Source organism: Chionomys nivalis, chromosome 11 (genome assembly GCF_950005125.1).
Source record: "Chionomys nivalis chromosome 11, mChiNiv1.1, whole genome shotgun sequence".
NCBI classification, from domain to species: domain Eukaryota; kingdom Metazoa; phylum Chordata; class Mammalia; order Rodentia; family Cricetidae; genus Chionomys; species Chionomys nivalis.
The window spans coordinates 26,452,895-26,470,729 of record NC_080096.1 but is presented as its reverse complement, the minus strand read 5'-3'; the positions used below and the strand labels follow the sequence as shown (position 1 = coordinate 26,470,729).

At 52.8% G+C, this 17,835-nt stretch overlaps 1 protein-coding gene across 2 annotated transcripts in view; it reads left to right on the top strand.

Annotated features, from left to right (window-relative positions):
- The window catches only part of Grik3 (glutamate ionotropic receptor kainate type subunit 3), a 221,288-nt gene extending 203,718 nt beyond the window's left edge, over positions 1 to 17,570 (top strand). For both annotated transcript variants that reach the window (XM_057783968.1, XM_057783971.1), the window contains exons 14-16: positions 8,364 to 8,586; positions 8,991 to 9,241; positions 11,579 to 17,570. In XM_057783968.1, coding sequence (XP_057639951.1) covers positions 8,364 to 8,586; positions 8,991 to 9,241; positions 11,579 to 11,773 — 669 coding nt within the window. In that variant the 3' untranslated portion in view covers positions 11,774 to 17,570. The remainder of the gene's footprint in view (positions 1 to 8,363; positions 8,587 to 8,990; positions 9,242 to 11,578) is intronic.
- The last annotated feature ends 265 nt before the right edge of the window (positions 17,571 to 17,835 follow it).

The window sequence follows — 17,835 nt, the reverse complement described above, 5'->3', positions numbered from 1 at the left end:
CTCAAAGCAGGGCTCCTGATCAAAGCGAAGAGGCATAAATAAGCCCAGTGCAGGCTCATCTCGGCTGATTGGAGGCCCCCCGCCTCCCTCTATGCGGAGATGCTCAGATTGCCTTCTCAGAGCCCAGTCCCAGCTCCCCACCGAGCTCGGTCCTCAGCATCAAGCAGCCCCTGCACCCTTGCCCTTCTCCCCTGCAGGCAGCCCAGTGAGGAGGGACCCAGAATCTGCTCCCTAGCCAGGACTCTGGGGCTCCAGGGCCCATTAGTTAGAAGCAGCAGCTGAGTGTCCCCAGGCAAGACCAGCCCTACTCCCATGCTCTCCTGATACCAATTAATCCTTCTCTGCAACCGGCCCTGGTGTCCCAGGTGTGTGCCCTCCTTCACCTGTTTCTCTGTCATTCTCCTCCTAACAACCCTGCAAGACAGACGGAGTCTCATCCCCACCATGTTACACACAGTGAAAGCAAGGCTCAGAGAGGCTCAGTGACTTGCCTAATGACACACAGCTGGAAAACCGCAGAGCTGGGATTTGGACCACACCTGACTGTCAAGCCTGTATTCCTTATGTCCTTGCAGTTGGTTTCTCTCAGGATCCCACCACAGTCCTCCACAGTCTCTCTAGGGGAATAGCAAGGCCAGGGAGGGTTGGGCCATGCCCTTAACCCAGCACAGTCTTGACACATTGTAGTGACTTGGCAGATTATCCATTAAGATGAGTGTCTGCTGCTGTGGAAGGGGTGGGACTGAAAGATGGCAAAGCCAAGAGAAGCCAGTGCAGGAGGCAGGGGTGAGCATAGGCACCAAGCATGCAGCACCCCACCCCTACCCCAAATATCCCAAGTTTAAAGCAAGTTAACTTTCTTTCTGTGGTTAGCATGTTCCTGGTTAGGCGGTGCACATGGAGCTAAGGAAATGGTTAAGTTAGTAAAGAGCTTGCCATGGAAACATGAAGACTCGAGTTCATATCCTCGGCACCTATGGAAAAGCTAGGCATGTAGGAACCCACCTGTAACCAAGCATTGGGTGTGGAGTGGATAGAGAAGGATCCCTGTACCTCAGTGGCCAGACTGTCTAGGTGAATCAGTAAAACTTCATGTGCAACGAGAGACCTTGTCTCAAGAAATGAACAGCTGAGAAATATACCAGATGACTTCTAGCTTTCACAAGCGTGAAACACATATACACACATATATGTACATATACACACATATATGCACATATGCACATACACACATATATGTACATATACACACACATATATGCACATATACGCACGTGCACACACACATGCACACATGTGCAAGAGAGAGAGAGAGCATGTAGACACATCCCAAAATAGATAAGCAAATAAAACTCCCATGGCTAAGAGTAGAACATGAGAGAGGGAGCAACAGGAAGCAGGACACCCAGCTCTTGGGTCCCGGGCCCCTTGAGCTCAGCCGGCTGCTTGCAGGAAGCTGGGCGGCTGAGTATGCCCCTTGGCTCTGAAGGAGGTTTGCTGGAAGGATTGTCAGGGAGCAGCAGACATCACAAACACTGTCTCCTGTGTTGTCCTCCCTCTGTCTTGGAAGATAAAAATTAATTAGGAGATGAAAAAGGAGGCTTTTGAAAGCACTGTTTGGCTGTAAAACTATGTAGGCAAAAATGTAAAGGAGGCTGTGGGGGAGGTGAGTTCCTTGCAGGGGAGCTGGGCAGCTTTGAAGGGAGAAGAAGATGCTGGAAGAGATTCTGCGGGGATTGTGGCCTCTTTGAGTGGTAGAACTGGGAGCTCAGCACAGTGGGGTTGCTGGGGGAAAACCATGGGAATCTGGAGCCTCAAAAGCCAGGCTCCCCAGCCCTGAGCATGGCGGAGCCCTCGCCCTTACACAGCCTCAACTGCAGCATCCTACCTGGAAGGGGTTTGGAGGGACTGTCCTGCATCCTTGTGCTCCAGCTGAACAGTGATGCTTCCCCAAGATGGAGACTCAGGAGGCTACCCAGACCTCAGCTCCCAGTCTCTCCAGCCCCTCCCTCTGCTGCCCTCCTTCACAGCCCTCCTAACTTGCAGAAGAAGCAGGGTGGGAGGACCAGGTAGCAACCAGCCTGGTCTAGCCTGTTGCAATCAAACACCCAGGGTGTGTCCTGCGTGTGTCTCATTGCTCCAAACCCCACCTTGCTCACCTGGACAGATAAATGCCGATTCCTATCTATGTTGGTTCACTAGCAGATTCAGCGAGCTCCTAGACATTCAGCGTTCATCGGGGTTCAGGGAATATCTTGCCCCAAGGTCCCCTCCCGAGGCAGGTGGCTTAAGCAGAAAGCATCTTTGACACCTGTAGACTGTCCTTTCTCTGGGTCCTCTGGACTGGGCCTATGGGCTCTGTGGTAGATTTCCATGCCTCTTATCCTGACCATGTGCTTTTGCTCAGAGAGGAAGCTGGGAGTCAGCTCTGAAAACAGAAGGAATCTATCCCTGGGGAGGCAGAGGCAGACAGATCTCTATGAGTACAGGGCTAACCTAGTCTACATAGTGAGTTCCAGGCCAGCGAGGGCTACATGGTGAGATCCTGTCTCCAAAACAAAAAGAAGAATTCTAGAAGGAGCTGGCAGAAAGAAAGCAATAGGTAAGGTAATTCAGGGTGGCAGGGAAGTCACTGACAACACCTAAACTTCCGAAGACCTGGGCCTTAGTTTTCCCTTCTGTGAATTGGGTGTGGTACTGTCCTCAAGTTTACAGAATTATTGAAATGTTTAGCTAGGCAATTCCTAGATGCAACTTAGAAGGGTTTCCGTTGTACAGGAGATGTCCCACAATGTTGAACAGCCTCACTATTTACTAATGCAAGCTGGTGACACAGGCCCATCTGCCCCATAGACGTGATTCTGACGCCCATCCATTGCTTACTTTGATGCAGAAATATTTTTATGTGCATTGGTGTTTTGCTTGCATATATATCAGTGTGAGGGTGCCAGATTCCATGGAGCTGGAGTTACAGTCCGTTATGAGCTGCCATATGGGTGCTGGGGATTGAACCCGGGTCCTCTGGAAGAGCAGCCAGTGCTCTTAACCGCTGAGCCATCTCTCCAGCCTGCAGAAATATTTTTTAAGCTGGTTGTTGGCATTTTGAAATCTAGAGACTTTTGCATTCGAAATGTTCACAACTCCAGTCTCTTGCAAATGTGAGCGATCTGGTATTTCCAAGCTGGCGCTCCTCAGAACGGCTGCTGAAGCACAAAGGCAGCCACCGGCTCTGGCTTCTAGTCCTACCTAGTCTGGAGTTGTGTCCAGACCTTGTCAGAGTGTATGTGTGTGTGCGCGTGCATGCGTGTGCACATGTGTGTGTGCGTGTGTGTGTGGCCTGAATGCATGTGCACAGATGTTCATGTGTATGTGTGTGCAGGTGCATCTCAGGCAGGCTCTTCCTAAGGCTCTATCCATTTCATTTTGAGACAGGGTCTCTCGCTAGCCTAGAACTTGCCAAACAGGCTAGGCTGGCACCAATGATTCTCAGGGATTCACCTATCTCTGATTCCCCAGTGCCGAGATTGTAAACCGTATGTCACCATGCCCAACTTTTTTTTTTTTTTCTTTTTTTAGACATGGGCTCTGGACATCAAACTCAGGTCCTTGTGTTTGCAAGGCAAGCACTTTCACTGAGCCGGCCCCCGCAGTCCCTTCCCCCTTAGGGTCGGGCTCTTGTGTTCGCTAGTGTCCCTATCCCTTTCCTCCGCTGACGCTGATGATAGCCCAGGGCAGTAGGCGTCCTCACAGGCCCCATTTTACAGACATGGAAGGTGAGGCTCAGAAGGAGCTGGCCTTTGAACACAGGCTGGTGTGACTCCAGGGACCATGCAGCGGGGCCGAGCCCTCTGTGATCTCTCATCTCCACCTGCAGCCCTCCTCTTTAGAGCCCTCTGAGAGGACAGCTGCAGGCTCTCTTGGGACTGTGATAGCAGAAGATGGGCACTCAGGCCTCCTGGTGCCCACAGAAATAAACCAGGAGATGTGACTAGCTGCTCCAGGACATGGTTCTGATGGGGCCCTAACTCCACCCCTCACCCCCGCATGCACCCCGGGCTAGGCAAGCTAATCAGTTAATATGGGAAAGGTCTCTTCTCCATAATGGAAAACACCCGAAGCCTCACACGGAGCCACACTCAGCTGCCTCTCTGCACACATTGCCTGAGATTTAGTTGCGTTCAGAGCTGATAGATATGTGTTTATATATGCACATCTAGCCCCATATACATTCTCTTGTACAGAAATGTTAAATTCTCAAGATTAAGTGTCTTCGGTTGGGGAAAATCAATCCGCTTCTTCGAGGAGGCTGAAACAGAGAGTCGTGAGTCTGGAACTCCCTTTCTTGCCAATTCTCCCTGATATAAATAAAGCATCTTCATCCTGGCAGATCGCCCCGTGTTGGCTGCTCCAAACGATTCCATTAATTGATTTAGGTGACTGGCTCTGCAGTCACCCTTATTAAGGTTCCCACCAGAGCCAGGATAGCAGATGACTCCGGAGCCATCGGTATGTGGGACTCCACTCCCCAGGGACACGGTGACTGCAGCTCAGGCCGGTAGTGGGAACGCGTGCCTCTGATGAAGAGGACTTTGCTTCTTTCTGTGGTGGACGTATTGCGGGGCAGGGGGGAGTTCGGGGCTGTGCTCCAGCATGTCTGAACTGTTCGAGGATAAAAAAATAATGGGGAGAGACTATGAACAGGTGTATTTGACAATGGGGCCCAGTTGGGGTCTGGGGCAAGAACAGTGCGGGACACCCAAAACAAGCAGGCTGCAGACTCGTGTGAGCGTTGGAACTGCAAGGTAGAGTTCTTGAGAGGCATGTCACAGCTGACTTCCGCTTTGTGTCATCTGCCATCCTAACTTGCCTGGTACCCTTCCTTATCCCTTTACCCACCGGTGATCTCGATGTGTCTTCATCAGAGCCTATCTCCCTCTTTGTACTGAATTCCCTGCCTAAGACTATGATCTAGGAAAAGCATCTCTGCTGGCATCAGGAAGAGGCCTGTAAGTAGGAGGAATGGAGGGTAGAGGGTGCAAGATGGAGTTGAGACAGAAAGCCGTTCTGGTCACATCCTGAGGCACAGGGAGGAGGGCAGGCTGGCAGAAAGGGTCACTGATTATTTTTGCCAAGAGCAAGAAGCTATAGGTGACTAGCTGCGTGGGACGTGATGGGTGAGAGGGGACAAGGGTGGCTGATGGCTAATGGACAGATGTGAAAGAAGGAGAGATGCACATATGTAAAAAGAGCATGAATAGAGCGGTTATAGACTGGATGAGGAGGACAGTAGTGTGGGGTAGGAAGAATGAGAAGAGGAAAGAGGGCTGGGTACATGCATGCGTGGGCTGTAGAGCGGTTAGACCATGGACTGCTAGGTGGCTGGATTAGGGGGTACATGCATGCCTGTTGGATACATGGATGCATGCATGGATTGATGGTGAACTCACAGGTAGATGCATTAGGAGGTAAAAGAGAGTCGTGGTGCTTCATCCGACCCTGGCTCCTACCTCTGTAGAAAACAGAATTTGGGAAGCAGGAGGCAGGGATGTAACACAGCTGAGGAGCTGGAGTCTTTGGACGGAGAACGGAAGTTATATCAGAACACCCAGAATGCCCGCGAGTCTGGGGAGCAGCGTGCCTGGGGAGCACTGCGTCTGGGGAGCAGTGCATCTGGGGAGCAGTGCATCTGGGGAGCAGCGTGCCTGGGGAGCAGTGCATCTGGGGAGCAGCGTGCCTGGGGAGCAGCGTGCCTGGGGAGCAGTGCATCTGGGGAGCAGCGTGCCTGGGGAGCAGTGCATCTGGGGAGCAGTGGGTCCAGCAAAGTGAAGGTGGCTGGACTTGGGTGATTTGATCCCAGGAAGAGCTAGAGTTTATGACTGTCTGCTCATGCAGCTAGATCGGGAGCAGTACAGATCTCAGGAGCACGTCTGTGAGAGCGTATTAGTTATCCACTGCTTAACCAATTACCCCAAACTTCATGTCTTAAAATAGCATCTGTTGTTCAGTCACGTGTGGTCAGGAATCCAGCGGGGCTTTGAGAGTGCTCTGGCTCAAGGCTCCTCAGTGGGCTGCGATCCAGCTGTCTGCCAAGACTGCAGTCACTCTGAGGTGTGGCTTCTAGTTCATGGCGTATGCACATGCTCAGTTCCCCCAGGATTGTCGGACTGTGCAAGAAAAGTACTTTGCTATGATTCGGCCAGATGCTGTCCTCTGCCCTTGCCATGGGACTCTCTTCTTAAGCAGTTCATAGTGACAGTACCGCCACCACCACCTGGGAGAAGAGCCGAGGAATGTACAGGGAGATGAGGGACAAAGTCATGTCACTCAGAAGTGCCATTCCAGGCCTTCCAGAAAATGACCCAAAGGCAAGCCAAGAGATCCAGTCCACACTTAGGAGGAGACAGAACTAGGGTGCGACTGACGGGAAGTGGGGGTCACTAGAAGCTGTGCAGTGCCCAGAGAAGAGGCGTGCAGAGCAGGAGGAGGGGCCAAGAGAAGCTGACAGAGGAGAATCTGCATATCAGAAATTATCTGGAAAATGAGAAACATCTGGAACACCAGAAAAGCCGGCAATGAGAGTCATCGTCGAGGGAAGAGGTGTTAGCGAGTTAGCGGGGGAGCACTTGGGGATGAGCTGAGGTGGAAAAACAGCTGGAAGGTGGCAGGCTTTGGAGGTGGAGCCCGTGGAGCAGCCGAGGGCAGGGATGGCTGCAGGCTAGAGCGGTCTGGTGAAGCCGGGAGAGTCCGTGCCTCAGAACCCTTTGGGCGCTGGCTTTGAGGCAAGTGAGATGGCAGGCAGGAGAGCAGCTGCTCTGTGAAGGGTCTCATGCCCTGTGGCACTCAGCTGCTTCCACCTAAGATGGAGTCCAAAGGCTCCTGCCTCCTGTTCCGATGCCCTCTCCTCTGCTGTCGCCTCCTCCCCTGGGGCGTGCTATGGACTTCAGCAGCCAGTTGCAGAGGGCCCATCCCTTGCCAGCGCCCAGAAGCACCCAGAGAGAAGTACACATTCCTTTAGGGCTCTCTGCTCCTTTTGGCAGGCATGGCCTCATTCCCTGCCTTCCCCCCAACCCCACCAAGCCTGTGCCAGCCTGTGGGAGTGCACCCATGTTGTCACGTGCACCAGAGCTGGGCTGGGTGCCAATCAGACAGGCTGACATCACAGAAAGCCACATCCAGACTTGGAAACAGCCGATACAATGGGACTCTCTGAGCCTGGTCTGATGGGACAGGCAGCTGGCATTCATTCAGTTCCCAGGAAGGTTCCTAAACACCTAGCATGCCCCGACAGCAGGAGGCACTCATGCCCAGCCCTCTCTTCTCTCCTGGTCCCAAGGACCCCCCCTGAATCTATCTGGGGCAAACACAACAGCCCACCCACCAGCCTGCCATCCTGCTCAGTGCCTCTGGTCTCAGGCATGGAGCAGACTACTGCTCCCAGAAGCCTCACCTTCCTGCCTGAAGTTCACACCATGTCTCTCTCAGTCCTGAGAAGAACAGACCAGAACCATGCCTAAGTCCTCCCCTGACACAGAATATGAAAAGGGAGCCAGCTTTACCTGAAGTGAAAGCGGGGAATCAAAAGTTCATTGAGCTTTGACCTCGTGTGCGCCCCCTAGTGGTTCCTGGGGTGCAGTGCGGCTGTATGGGTCGGCACAGAGGGTCTGGATTTGAAGCCTGACTCTGCCATTTAGTCTCTGGATAGCCTTGGGTGGATTCCTTAATGGTGTCTCAGCTTCCCCATCTGCAAAATGGGGCTAATAACACAAACTTCCTGTGATTTCGGTGAGGGATCCATTAGTGAATACAGATAAAATCCTTAGAACAAGGCCTCCACTTGTTAGTTACCTAACAAATGCTAGAGAAAACTCATTTTGAAGAAGTTAGTCCAAGAGCTGGGGCTGCAGCTAAGCCGGCAGAGTGCCCGTCTCATATACATAAAGCCTTATTTAACTCCCGGTGCCACATAAACCAGATGTGATGGCACACGCCTGTAATCCCAGCACTTGGAAGGCAGAGGCAGGAGGATCAGAAGTTTGAAGTCCTCCTCGGCTACCTGTGGAGTTTGAGGCCAGCCTGTCTCAAATGTAATTAATTCCAAAGACTATTTGTGCTTTGGCAAAAATGCAGGGTTACCAGGAAGCGGGCCAGAGTCCGAATCTCAGCTTCAGTAGTCCCCGGCTGTGCACTTCAGCGCCTCGCCTCCCAGGGCCTCAGTTTCTCTACCCAGGCAATGGGTGGTGCTCCCGCACCCCGAAGAGTATACCCAGAACTAGACAATTGGAGCCCAGTGACCAAAGGGGGCGGAGCGTGCGGGGAGGGGCTCCGTAACTTAGCCTTAAACAGTCCCATTCCTTGCCACCCAGAAATCCAAGATCTCTACGTTCGAGAAGATGTGGGCCTTCATGAGCAGCAAGCCCTCTGCGCTGGTGAAGAACAATGAGGAGGGGATCCAGCGGACACTAACGGCCGACTATGCGCTGCTCATGGAGTCCACTACCATAGAGTACATCACACAGAGGAACTGCAACCTCACCCAGATTGGTGGCCTCATTGACTCCAAGGGCTATGGCATCGGCACCCCCATGGGTGAGCGGGGCCCAGGGAGAGGGGTGTGCTGCAGACGGAGGTTCTTGAGCCCCTCCACCCTCCTCTCACATACACACAGTCCTCAGGATCAGTCCACTGGATCCAGGAAGGTTGCGATCCCTCAGCCAGGAGCAGAGGGATGGAGCCACACCCCTGACTTGAACAGCCCTAGCCTGGAGCAGTGAGAGTTGGGACCACCCCTCCCCTTGCCCTGTCCTTTCTGATACACCAACTTACTCGGGGCCTTCCAGGGCCACGGGACCCACATCCAGTGAGCGAGGCCTTCCCACTTACCTTACCTGGACTTGGAAGCGGACTTCAATGAGAGAAGCCCTTGTTTTGGCTGGCAAAGGCACAGTTCTGGCAAGCAGCCCTCACTGACCAAGCCCCTGCCCCCTCCACAGGTTCCCCCTACCGGGACAAAATCACCATTGCCATTCTGCAGCTGCAGGAGGAGGACAAGCTGCACATCATGAAGGAGAAGTGGTGGCGAGGCAGCGGGTGCCCCGAGGAGGAGAACAAGGAGGCCAGCGCGCTGGGCATCCAGAAGATCGGCGGCATCTTCATCGTCCTGGCCGCCGGCTTAGTCCTGTCCGTGTTGGTGGCCGTGGGCGAGTTTATATACAAACTCCGCAAGACGGCGGAGCGGGAGCAGGTGAGGCCCTGGCGGAGGCTGCGCTGGACAGGGAAGGAAGGCAAGGGCAAGACTAAGCTGGTTTCACCCTCCCAAGGGCATGCGCTGTCTCTTCTCACCTCCCTGCTCTCCTCTGTCCTGCTCGAGCATGCTTTCCCATCAACCCCTGCTCCACTCCATCCCCAGCCAGTATGCAGTCAGTCCCACCCAAACAATGCTCCAGCCTCCACACCTGGCCTGGAAGCCTCCATGCCTCCCATCTACCTGGCCTCCCAGCTTCCACCACGTTAGCCCGCCCCCCAGGCTAACTTTCCAGCCTCCGGTTCTTCCTGCCCACCACATTACTCCACTGCCAACGGCAAGCTCCGTAGCAGCCAGTGCCCTGTTTCAAACTTAATTTAAACCATGTCAGCTTCCTGAACCCCCAGGGTAATTGTTGAAGCTGGGTGACAGAGGCACAGGGTTCGTTATATTGTACTCTCTACTTTCACATATATTAGGGAATTTCCATAATGAAAAGTTTAAAAACGAAAAGTTCTGAGGGATGGCCCAAGTGCAGGAACAGTGAAGCTAGTCTTCCCCTGCCTGATTAATTCAAGCGTGGTCGGGGCGGCAGCCCTGGGTCCCGTGGCAAATTAGAAGCATGGAGGGAGAGTTTTAAGTGTTAATACCCTGGCCTCACTCCCAGAGACTCTGTTTAATTGGCCCATAGTGGAGCCCAGCTCTAGAGTCTGCACAAGGCCCACGGGGTGATTTAAGCGTGAACCTGAGCCAAGAGCCTCTGGGTTAGGCAATCGCCTCTCCCGGCAGAAGTTCAAAAGCATCCGGGCCCAGTGTGGCTGACAGGAGCCTGCCGCTGGGTCACATGTGGAGGGCCCATTACAATCAGTGTCTGATAGATCCATCAAAATGAACTGGAGTTGTTTAACGATCAGCAAGCCGAAAGCAACCAAGAGAAGGCAGAGACAGGCCTGGCTGTATGAGTTAGCCACGGCCTTTGAGAAACATGGAAAGGTACCATCCCAGGAGACCACTCCAATGGAAATCCACCCCCGCAGCTGACTAGGTGGTGTCTGACTTGGTCAAGAATATGGATTGTTTGACTCATGTGATGGTTGTCTAAGTGTGAGCCCACAACATAAAACATTGGGGAAATACCTAAAGGTTTAACCGGAGACGGTTAAACATTATACTTCGAAAAAGAACAGCTGCCAGGGTTTTTAGGAATCCCCATTAAGAATGAACTGACTTCTAAATTTCACTAAAAAAAACATAAAAGGCCTGGCCTTGGCCCACCTCTTAGACCTGCTCCTCTCCATTCTCGCCCTTTGCTTTCCCTCACACAGGACTCCTCTAGAGTCCACGACACACCCAGCATGCCTCCCGGCCTTTGCACCTACCGGAGGGCACTGCCTGAAGTACCCCGTATTCTTGGCGTCATCTGGCCCTATAGATTGTGACTCTTTTCACCTCCATAACTAGCCCTCCCTAGTCCCTGCTCTCCATGCTTCACTCTTCCACATCACGGCTTTAGCCTCTTCATAACAGGCATGACTGGCTGGGGGATTTACTCACCCACGTGCTTGCTGCCCGTTCCCATCCCGTTGTTAGCTGGCGACTCCCTGGTCAAGTCCTCTCCTGCTCGCTTTACCCGTGCCCTGTGCTGACTTCCAGCATGCAGCCTTGTGTGTGGGGAACACTTACAGGATGCAGAAAGCCAGGCTGAAGAGAACGATGTTCTACACCGAGCAGAAAGGTGGGGGACCTCGCCCGTACCACAGCCTGCACGCACCCTCCTGGCGCTGGTGCTCTAGCGATAGCCTTGCTGTCTGAGTTGGGCCATCAGCCTGCCCTACTGTGCACCATCTAAGTCCGGGGCCACTGCTCCTAGATACCTGTGGGAATGACCCTCCCACTGACCCTCTGCCTAGCTGCAGGAACCGTGATCAGAAGGTCCTTAAAGGGACCTCTTCACCGGGTGATCACCTTAGACACAGGCTGGACTCCTGAGCAGGAGGCAGAAGTTGGAGGACCCATCAGAATGGGTTCCCCGCATGTGTCTCGGGCTTCTGCACCCCTAACTCCAGGCCGGGCCTACTATTGGATTCATGGGAACAAAAAGTTAGAGTCTAGGTGATCCCCCAGAAAGTTCATCAAAACCCCTTACGCTCTATGGGCATGGCATTTGGGGAGTTGTGGGCTCCTCTGTAAAACAGAGAGGTGATACCATCTGCTCCTCCCCCTTTGTCTCCTGAGAACTTCCCAGGCCTCTTTCCAGGACTCGAGAGGTTGGTGGCCACAGTGCAGGAGAAGGAGAGGGAGAGGGTCTGTCTCACTGTGCCCCTTGTCTCTCCCCAGCGCTCCTTCTGCGGCACAGTAGCCGATGAGATCCGCTTCTCCCTCACCTGCCAGCGCCGCCTCAAGCACAAGCCACAGCCTCCAATGATGGTCAAGACTGACGCGGTCATCAACATGCACACATTTAATGACCGCAGGCTTCCGGGCAAGGACAGCATGAGCTGTAGCACCTCGCTAGCCCCTGTCTTCCCGTAGACATGGGTACAGCGAGGACTTCAGGCCTGGTCCACGCAGGAGGAAGCAAAGGAGACCGGAAGGGACATCCTCATCTCATGCTGGCCTTGGGGAAGGAGCTGCTACTCACATCCAGCTGTGGGCCATCAGCTCTTACCTACCAGGAAACCAGTGGGCCCTAGGCCAGCTGCTTGGGCTTCATCTCCTCTTGTCTTTTCTATGGCTTTCTAAAGCTGTGAAGGCCAGTGGAAGCACATGCCTCTCAGGCTCCACCCACCACCCCTCTCTTCTCCACCGCCAGGAGTTTCTGCCATGGCTGTGCGGAGGCCTCTGAAGATGGCTCTTACCCTCTCTTCCTTTCCCTCAAGCCCGGGGCCTTCTAGCATGCAGCATGAGAGCGGAGACTCCAACTTTGAACACCCGAAGGATGTTCTGATGAGGCTGCTGGTGGGATCCCAAAGGCAGCCAGCCACCCACGCATGGACAGAAACAAGTCTTCAGCTCTGAAAGGCTGTTCACCTGGGTCTGGTCTTCTCAACTTGACTTCACCCACAGAAGCCCCTTGGCAACTCAGAACGCAGTGTGGAAAGGAGGAGTTTGGTACGGGAGAAGGAGAATGCACAGGCGGAGGCTGCGATCACAGGTGTTTGAGGTCAGTGTCCCAAGGCACACTTCTGGGAACGTGAAAGAGGTAACAACCATGGCAAATTTCTTCTCCACTTCTGAAATGGAGAAGAGAAGACACCCTCCCTTGTAAGGAGTGTCCAAAGACTCAGTTGTCATTGGAAGGCCAGCAGAAGAAATATGGATGCTAAGAAAAGCCCACAGGCCCTTGGTCTAGCAGACCAGCTTTGCAAGTCAGCATTCAGGACCCTGGGTTTCCCACCATCTACTCATCAGTGAGTTCCTGTCCCCACCCATTTGCTTTTGGCTTCCCTCTGTTATCCTGAAAAGAGAAGAAGAGCCCCAAATGAAGTACAAGTCAAGTCAAAAGAGGGGTTGGTGTTCCCCTCCGCAGACAAATTTTGGGGTAAACCGGAGAAGCCAGAGTGGACCGAAGAACTTTCTGGGCATGCCCAATCTACAGAGCCCTCTAGAGAAAGAAAGCTTTCAGCAGTGGGATGAGACCTCCAGAGGCCTCCAGGGTGGGGCGGGAGAAGCTGCCTCCTGGAAAATTAACCAAAGACCCAACACAGAGATACAAGGTCATGCCGGTCTTGGTCTCTTGTCTGGAGCAGCTATGGTCTTGGAGGTCTGGGGGAGAAAAGAAGAGGCAGAAGAGAAGCCAGGGAGGGGACAACCAATGAGTGACCTGTGGTTCCCACTCTGGAGGTTTGAAACTATAAAAGTCTTAGGAAAAATCCAGATGTGAGGGGTTAGGCAAAAAGTGTCCTTACAGAGAGCATGACAGGGCCATCAGGGCCCCCACAGCTGCTAAAGATGGAAGTTGGTCTCCGATGAGAGACCAGGGTTGACAACATGGGGTGAGACTGGGGGACTCTAGTCCCCCTCTCCCTCGCTTTCCTGGTGCTGCCAGGCTTGGACGAGCTACATCTAGAGATCAAGAGCCTTCTCGGCAGAAGTAAAGTAACCTCTTCAGCCTAGCAGGGTCCCCCACTGGCATATGTGATTAACCCCCTCATGCTGGTTCTTGGGAGCTCTGACTGTCTGTCTTCACTGGAGGGATGAGAAGGGAGACTTGCAGCCAAGCCCAGTGCATGGAACAATAGGAAAAGCCATGCTGGCAGGAGGGAGGAGTGTGTACATGTCTGTGTGTGTGACTTTGTGTGTGTGAGTCTTGGGGGCTGGTGGTAAAGGACAGACATGGGTATATAAGTAGTCAGTAGCAGGCAATAATAGGGGCCTCCTTTGGGACCTGGTTGTATATGGTGTGTGTGTGTGTGTGTGTGTGTGTGTGTGTGTATACACAAGTGAAATGGGGAGGAAGGAGCCCAATCAGGACCAGCAACAGAGCCTCATCTATGTAAAAACAGGAGAAGCCATGTTGAGATGGGGTTCTGATGAGTATATGGATGGATGTGAGATTGCATGAATTTGTGTGTGTCTGTGTGTGTGCACGCGTGCACATGTGTGTGCATCTGTATATGAATGACAGGTTGGGAGCAGGATACAACCTGCAGTATAGCCAAATATATGTAAAAGGAGAAGCCATGTCATCAGAGGTCCTTGTATGAGTATGTGCACACACACTTGTGTGCCCTGAAGACAGCAGGGGAGGGCAGAACAGACTGCTGTGTGTGCCCCACGGGTGGGTGTGTGCTGTGCAGGAGAAGTCATGTGAAAATGAAGTGTGAGTGTGTATGTGTGTATGCATGTGTTTACTCATACCCATGCATGTGCAGACGTGAACCCAAATTCCAGTTCACATCATGAGTTGAGGCAGCAGAGCAATCAGTCAGGACACCAGGGTTTGTTTGCATGCCTGTTGTAGGAGGGATCATTTGCCACAGCTTTCCTGAGGCTCCGTGGGGAAGGACGCAGGGACTTCGGGGCTCACAACTGGTGACTCCTCTTTTGCTCTTCATGGTATCCTGTTGGGAGGAGAAACATTCCCTTTCTTTTTTTCTTTCTTTCTATTTTTTTTTACCAACCCTGCCGACAGGATTATAATGAAAGCATTCTCATCCACTGTATTCATTAACCACTGTCTTATGTTGTCCAATACAGTTTTATAACACACACCCACATCCGTGTTCATATCACACATGTGCTTTTGTGCATGACACGGCAGACGTGTCATGTTCTTCTGAGGCTATGCACATACGTAGACTGTGATGGGAGAAGGAACGGGACATAGTTAGCAGGAAGGATGTTCAGAGAGGGAATGAGGAGCGATGGGTGAAGGCATTGGGCTGGTTTATAGACTCATGGGGAAAGGGGTGGCATGCTGCAGGATCTCCCCTTCTGCTTGAGCCTTACATCCAGAGGTATGGCTAATGTCTGCCCTCTGGCTGAAAATCCTATGCTTGTCCTAGAGACCATCCCAGTGCCAGCCCACCCTGCCCAGCTGAGCTGTGTCTCTTTCAGGGTAGGGAAGGAAGTCAAGAGGGAGGCAGATCATTCAAGTGGAAACCTGTCCCAACCCCCTAAGGGGTGCACAGAACTGGGGCTGGAGCACACAGAGGCACTGAGGAACGGTGAGAAACAGCAGAGCGGGTTTGGGTGGAGCAGATGGGGTACACCTAAGCAGGTGTCGGCTGTCTGTCTCTGCCTGGTCCTGTGGACCAACCCTGAATGGAAGGCACCTCATGCCACTATGTCTGGGCCTGAGCTCCACCTCCATATACTAGCCCATCAGAGGGGCAGCATCTAGCCTGTCCAGGCCCTGGGGGCTATTATACAAGGAGCTTCCTTCTGCCGCCACTATGACCTACATCCCGTTTCTCTGCTATGGACAGATGATGAAACCTGAGCACTCTGGGTGGCACAAGAGGGGAAGATGAGTATTGGCCCGTGAGCTCCACTTAGAATCCCTGACGTAGGAGGAGATTGCCCCTCTTCAGCCTGGACTGTGTCTCAGCTGGAAGAGCACTTCCTGGGACCTGCCCTTGTGGCATGCAGTGGGGAAGGGGTGAGAAGATTAAATATATCCGTGGAGAGCAGAAGTCTGACTGGGTCCATAGTCCCCAAGAACCTTCTGCCTCTCCTAACTTTCTTTCTAGTCCAGGAAGGGCTGAAGGTGGGGTGCAACTGCTGCTGCTTCGTGCTACATGAGGTCATTCCCTCCCCCCCCCACACACACACACTCCAGAGACATTCTCTACTGTAGGCACCAGCATCTGAACACAACAACTCCATGGTCCACCTCTGGAACTGCCCTGCGTGGATGCCCATCTGGAAGGGCCCTGATGTCATGGACAAACAACTGTATGGAGTAAACATCTGGAACCCACCCAGCCCAATGGACAGATGTGAGAATTGAACCCAGCCCCGTGGGCAGGTCTTTGAGTAAGATACATCTGGACATCCCAGGTTGTTGGGGCAAGGTGCACAGCTGGAATAGGCCGAGCCACTTGCTGCAGTGGGAGGGGCCTTGCCCTCTGTCTCCACATTCTGGAGTTGAAATTTTAGAGTTGAGGTTTATGTGAAGTCACAGAAATGTTTTAGGTAGAAGGCTAATGTTCTGTACAATATATATATGAATGTAAAATATATATATAATGCTTATATATATATATGCACAGTGTATATATGATCCACAACCCCTGTGTATACAACCCTTCCCTGCACGTCTGCACACAGTGTACAGAACCCAGCCAGTATGGGTGGGGACCCAGTGAGAGATGGGGGCTGCAGCAGAAAAGTCACGTTTACTTACACAGCCCTCTGGAACAAGCCAGGCCTTGCCAGCATCCGCATCAGTGCTGTGGACCATGCAGAGAGGCCAGAATAGTGTGGAGCTGGCAGGTGAACCGGGGAAGGGGCAGCCACGGTGCGAGTCTCCACCTGGGCGTCTCTAAGGCAGGGCAGTGGGCTTGTCTGGAGAACAAGGCCTTTTTGGTCCTTGATCCCTGAGCCAACATCACAGTCTAGTCCTGGTATCTAGTGCTAGGGAGAAGAATGAGGAAAACAGAGTCAGTTTCTCGGCCCTACTCTTACGCCTGCCTGCAGGATGGCCTGGAAGGTGTCAGGCTGCATCTATCCTGGATGGCATAGGCCTCATGTGTGCAAGTTACCCACAGCTCATAGCTATGGCGAGTCTTTTAAAGAGAAAGGCCTGAGGGCACCACTGACATGCCCGTTCAGCACTTATTCTCCTGCCTTCTAGAAGAGCAGCCCTCATATCACCCCGTAGTTGTCTGTTTTGCTTTTCTAGACCAAAACTCTGAGGCCTCCCTGTAAAAAGAAGAGCTATAGATTCAGTCAGATGCCAGCCAAGAATCTGCCCCAGTTCATTCCGACATGTTCAAGATGGGAGGGACTTACCAAGGAACCGGAGAGATGAAAGATTCAAGAAGGCGGCACCTGGCCTTGCACAGCCCCTTACTGTCTGCCAGTTCTTTCTGTTGCTTCTTCTAAATGGCAGCTGGCAAAGAGCCCCTGACAGGTAGGCCACAGACCTCTGTCCCTGCCATGCCTGGATCTGTCTGTTGCCAGTAATTTGAGGCCTTCAGCCCCTTCCTGGGTCCAAGCATCGCTAGAGTGTGCTGGGGAGAAGAGACCTGAGTTTTCCTTCTGTGTGGTCTGCAGCCTGCCCTCCGCTTCGGCCCCAGCCCTCAGGCCATCTGCACTTAAAGGCCAGGCATACTCCTGCAGCCATGGCCAAGCGCATCTAAATCCAGCCGCTGAGGAGGGTCCTGACCTGGCTCCACAGAGACCAGAGGCTCCAGGAGCCCTCACGCCACTGTGCTCTGAAACCCCAGCCCATTCCTGCCTGGGCTGACTTCCTGGCTGGGCCTCCGTGGTGGGGACCTCAGCTCCCAACTCCTGGGCTGAGTCCCCAGACAGCACCGTGGGACTCCAAGAGTCCTGGCCTGTCCCACTACCCAGACCAGAGTGCCTGGACACCCCCCCACACTCCCACTCAACAAGGTTCCCACACACTGGTCTCTGGGCCATTCAGGGGGTGCCCTTTGTGGACATGCAGAATTTCTATGAATATAGTTTTTTGTAAACATTTTGTAACAATTTGGGTTTCATAGTAACTGTGTTACTTGCCAATCATTCTAAGCTGATGTAAATAAATTTCCAAACAAATCTGATTATTTTCCTTTTTAAGACACTGTGATATATCAGAAGTGCACAGTTTGCTGTATGAAGTAATATGGTTTTAAATTTTAAATAAATGTTTTTAGAAAACGGGTTCCTCCTGAGGTATGTTTTCTGTTCTTCATCTCCCTTCAGAACCAGAGGTCACAGGCAGTTTATGCTGATTTCCTGCCTCCCAGGAAGGACAGTTTCCAGGGAAGGAGACCCTGCGCTGAGCAGGTGGCTGCTTTCAGCACAAGTTCCTGGTCTCATTTCAGACATCAAGGCCACAATGTCACCTGGCTGATCTCAGTCTTTCCCCTTCTTGGTCATGTGCCACCACAATACACCAGTCACAGGTTCTGAAGGAGCGG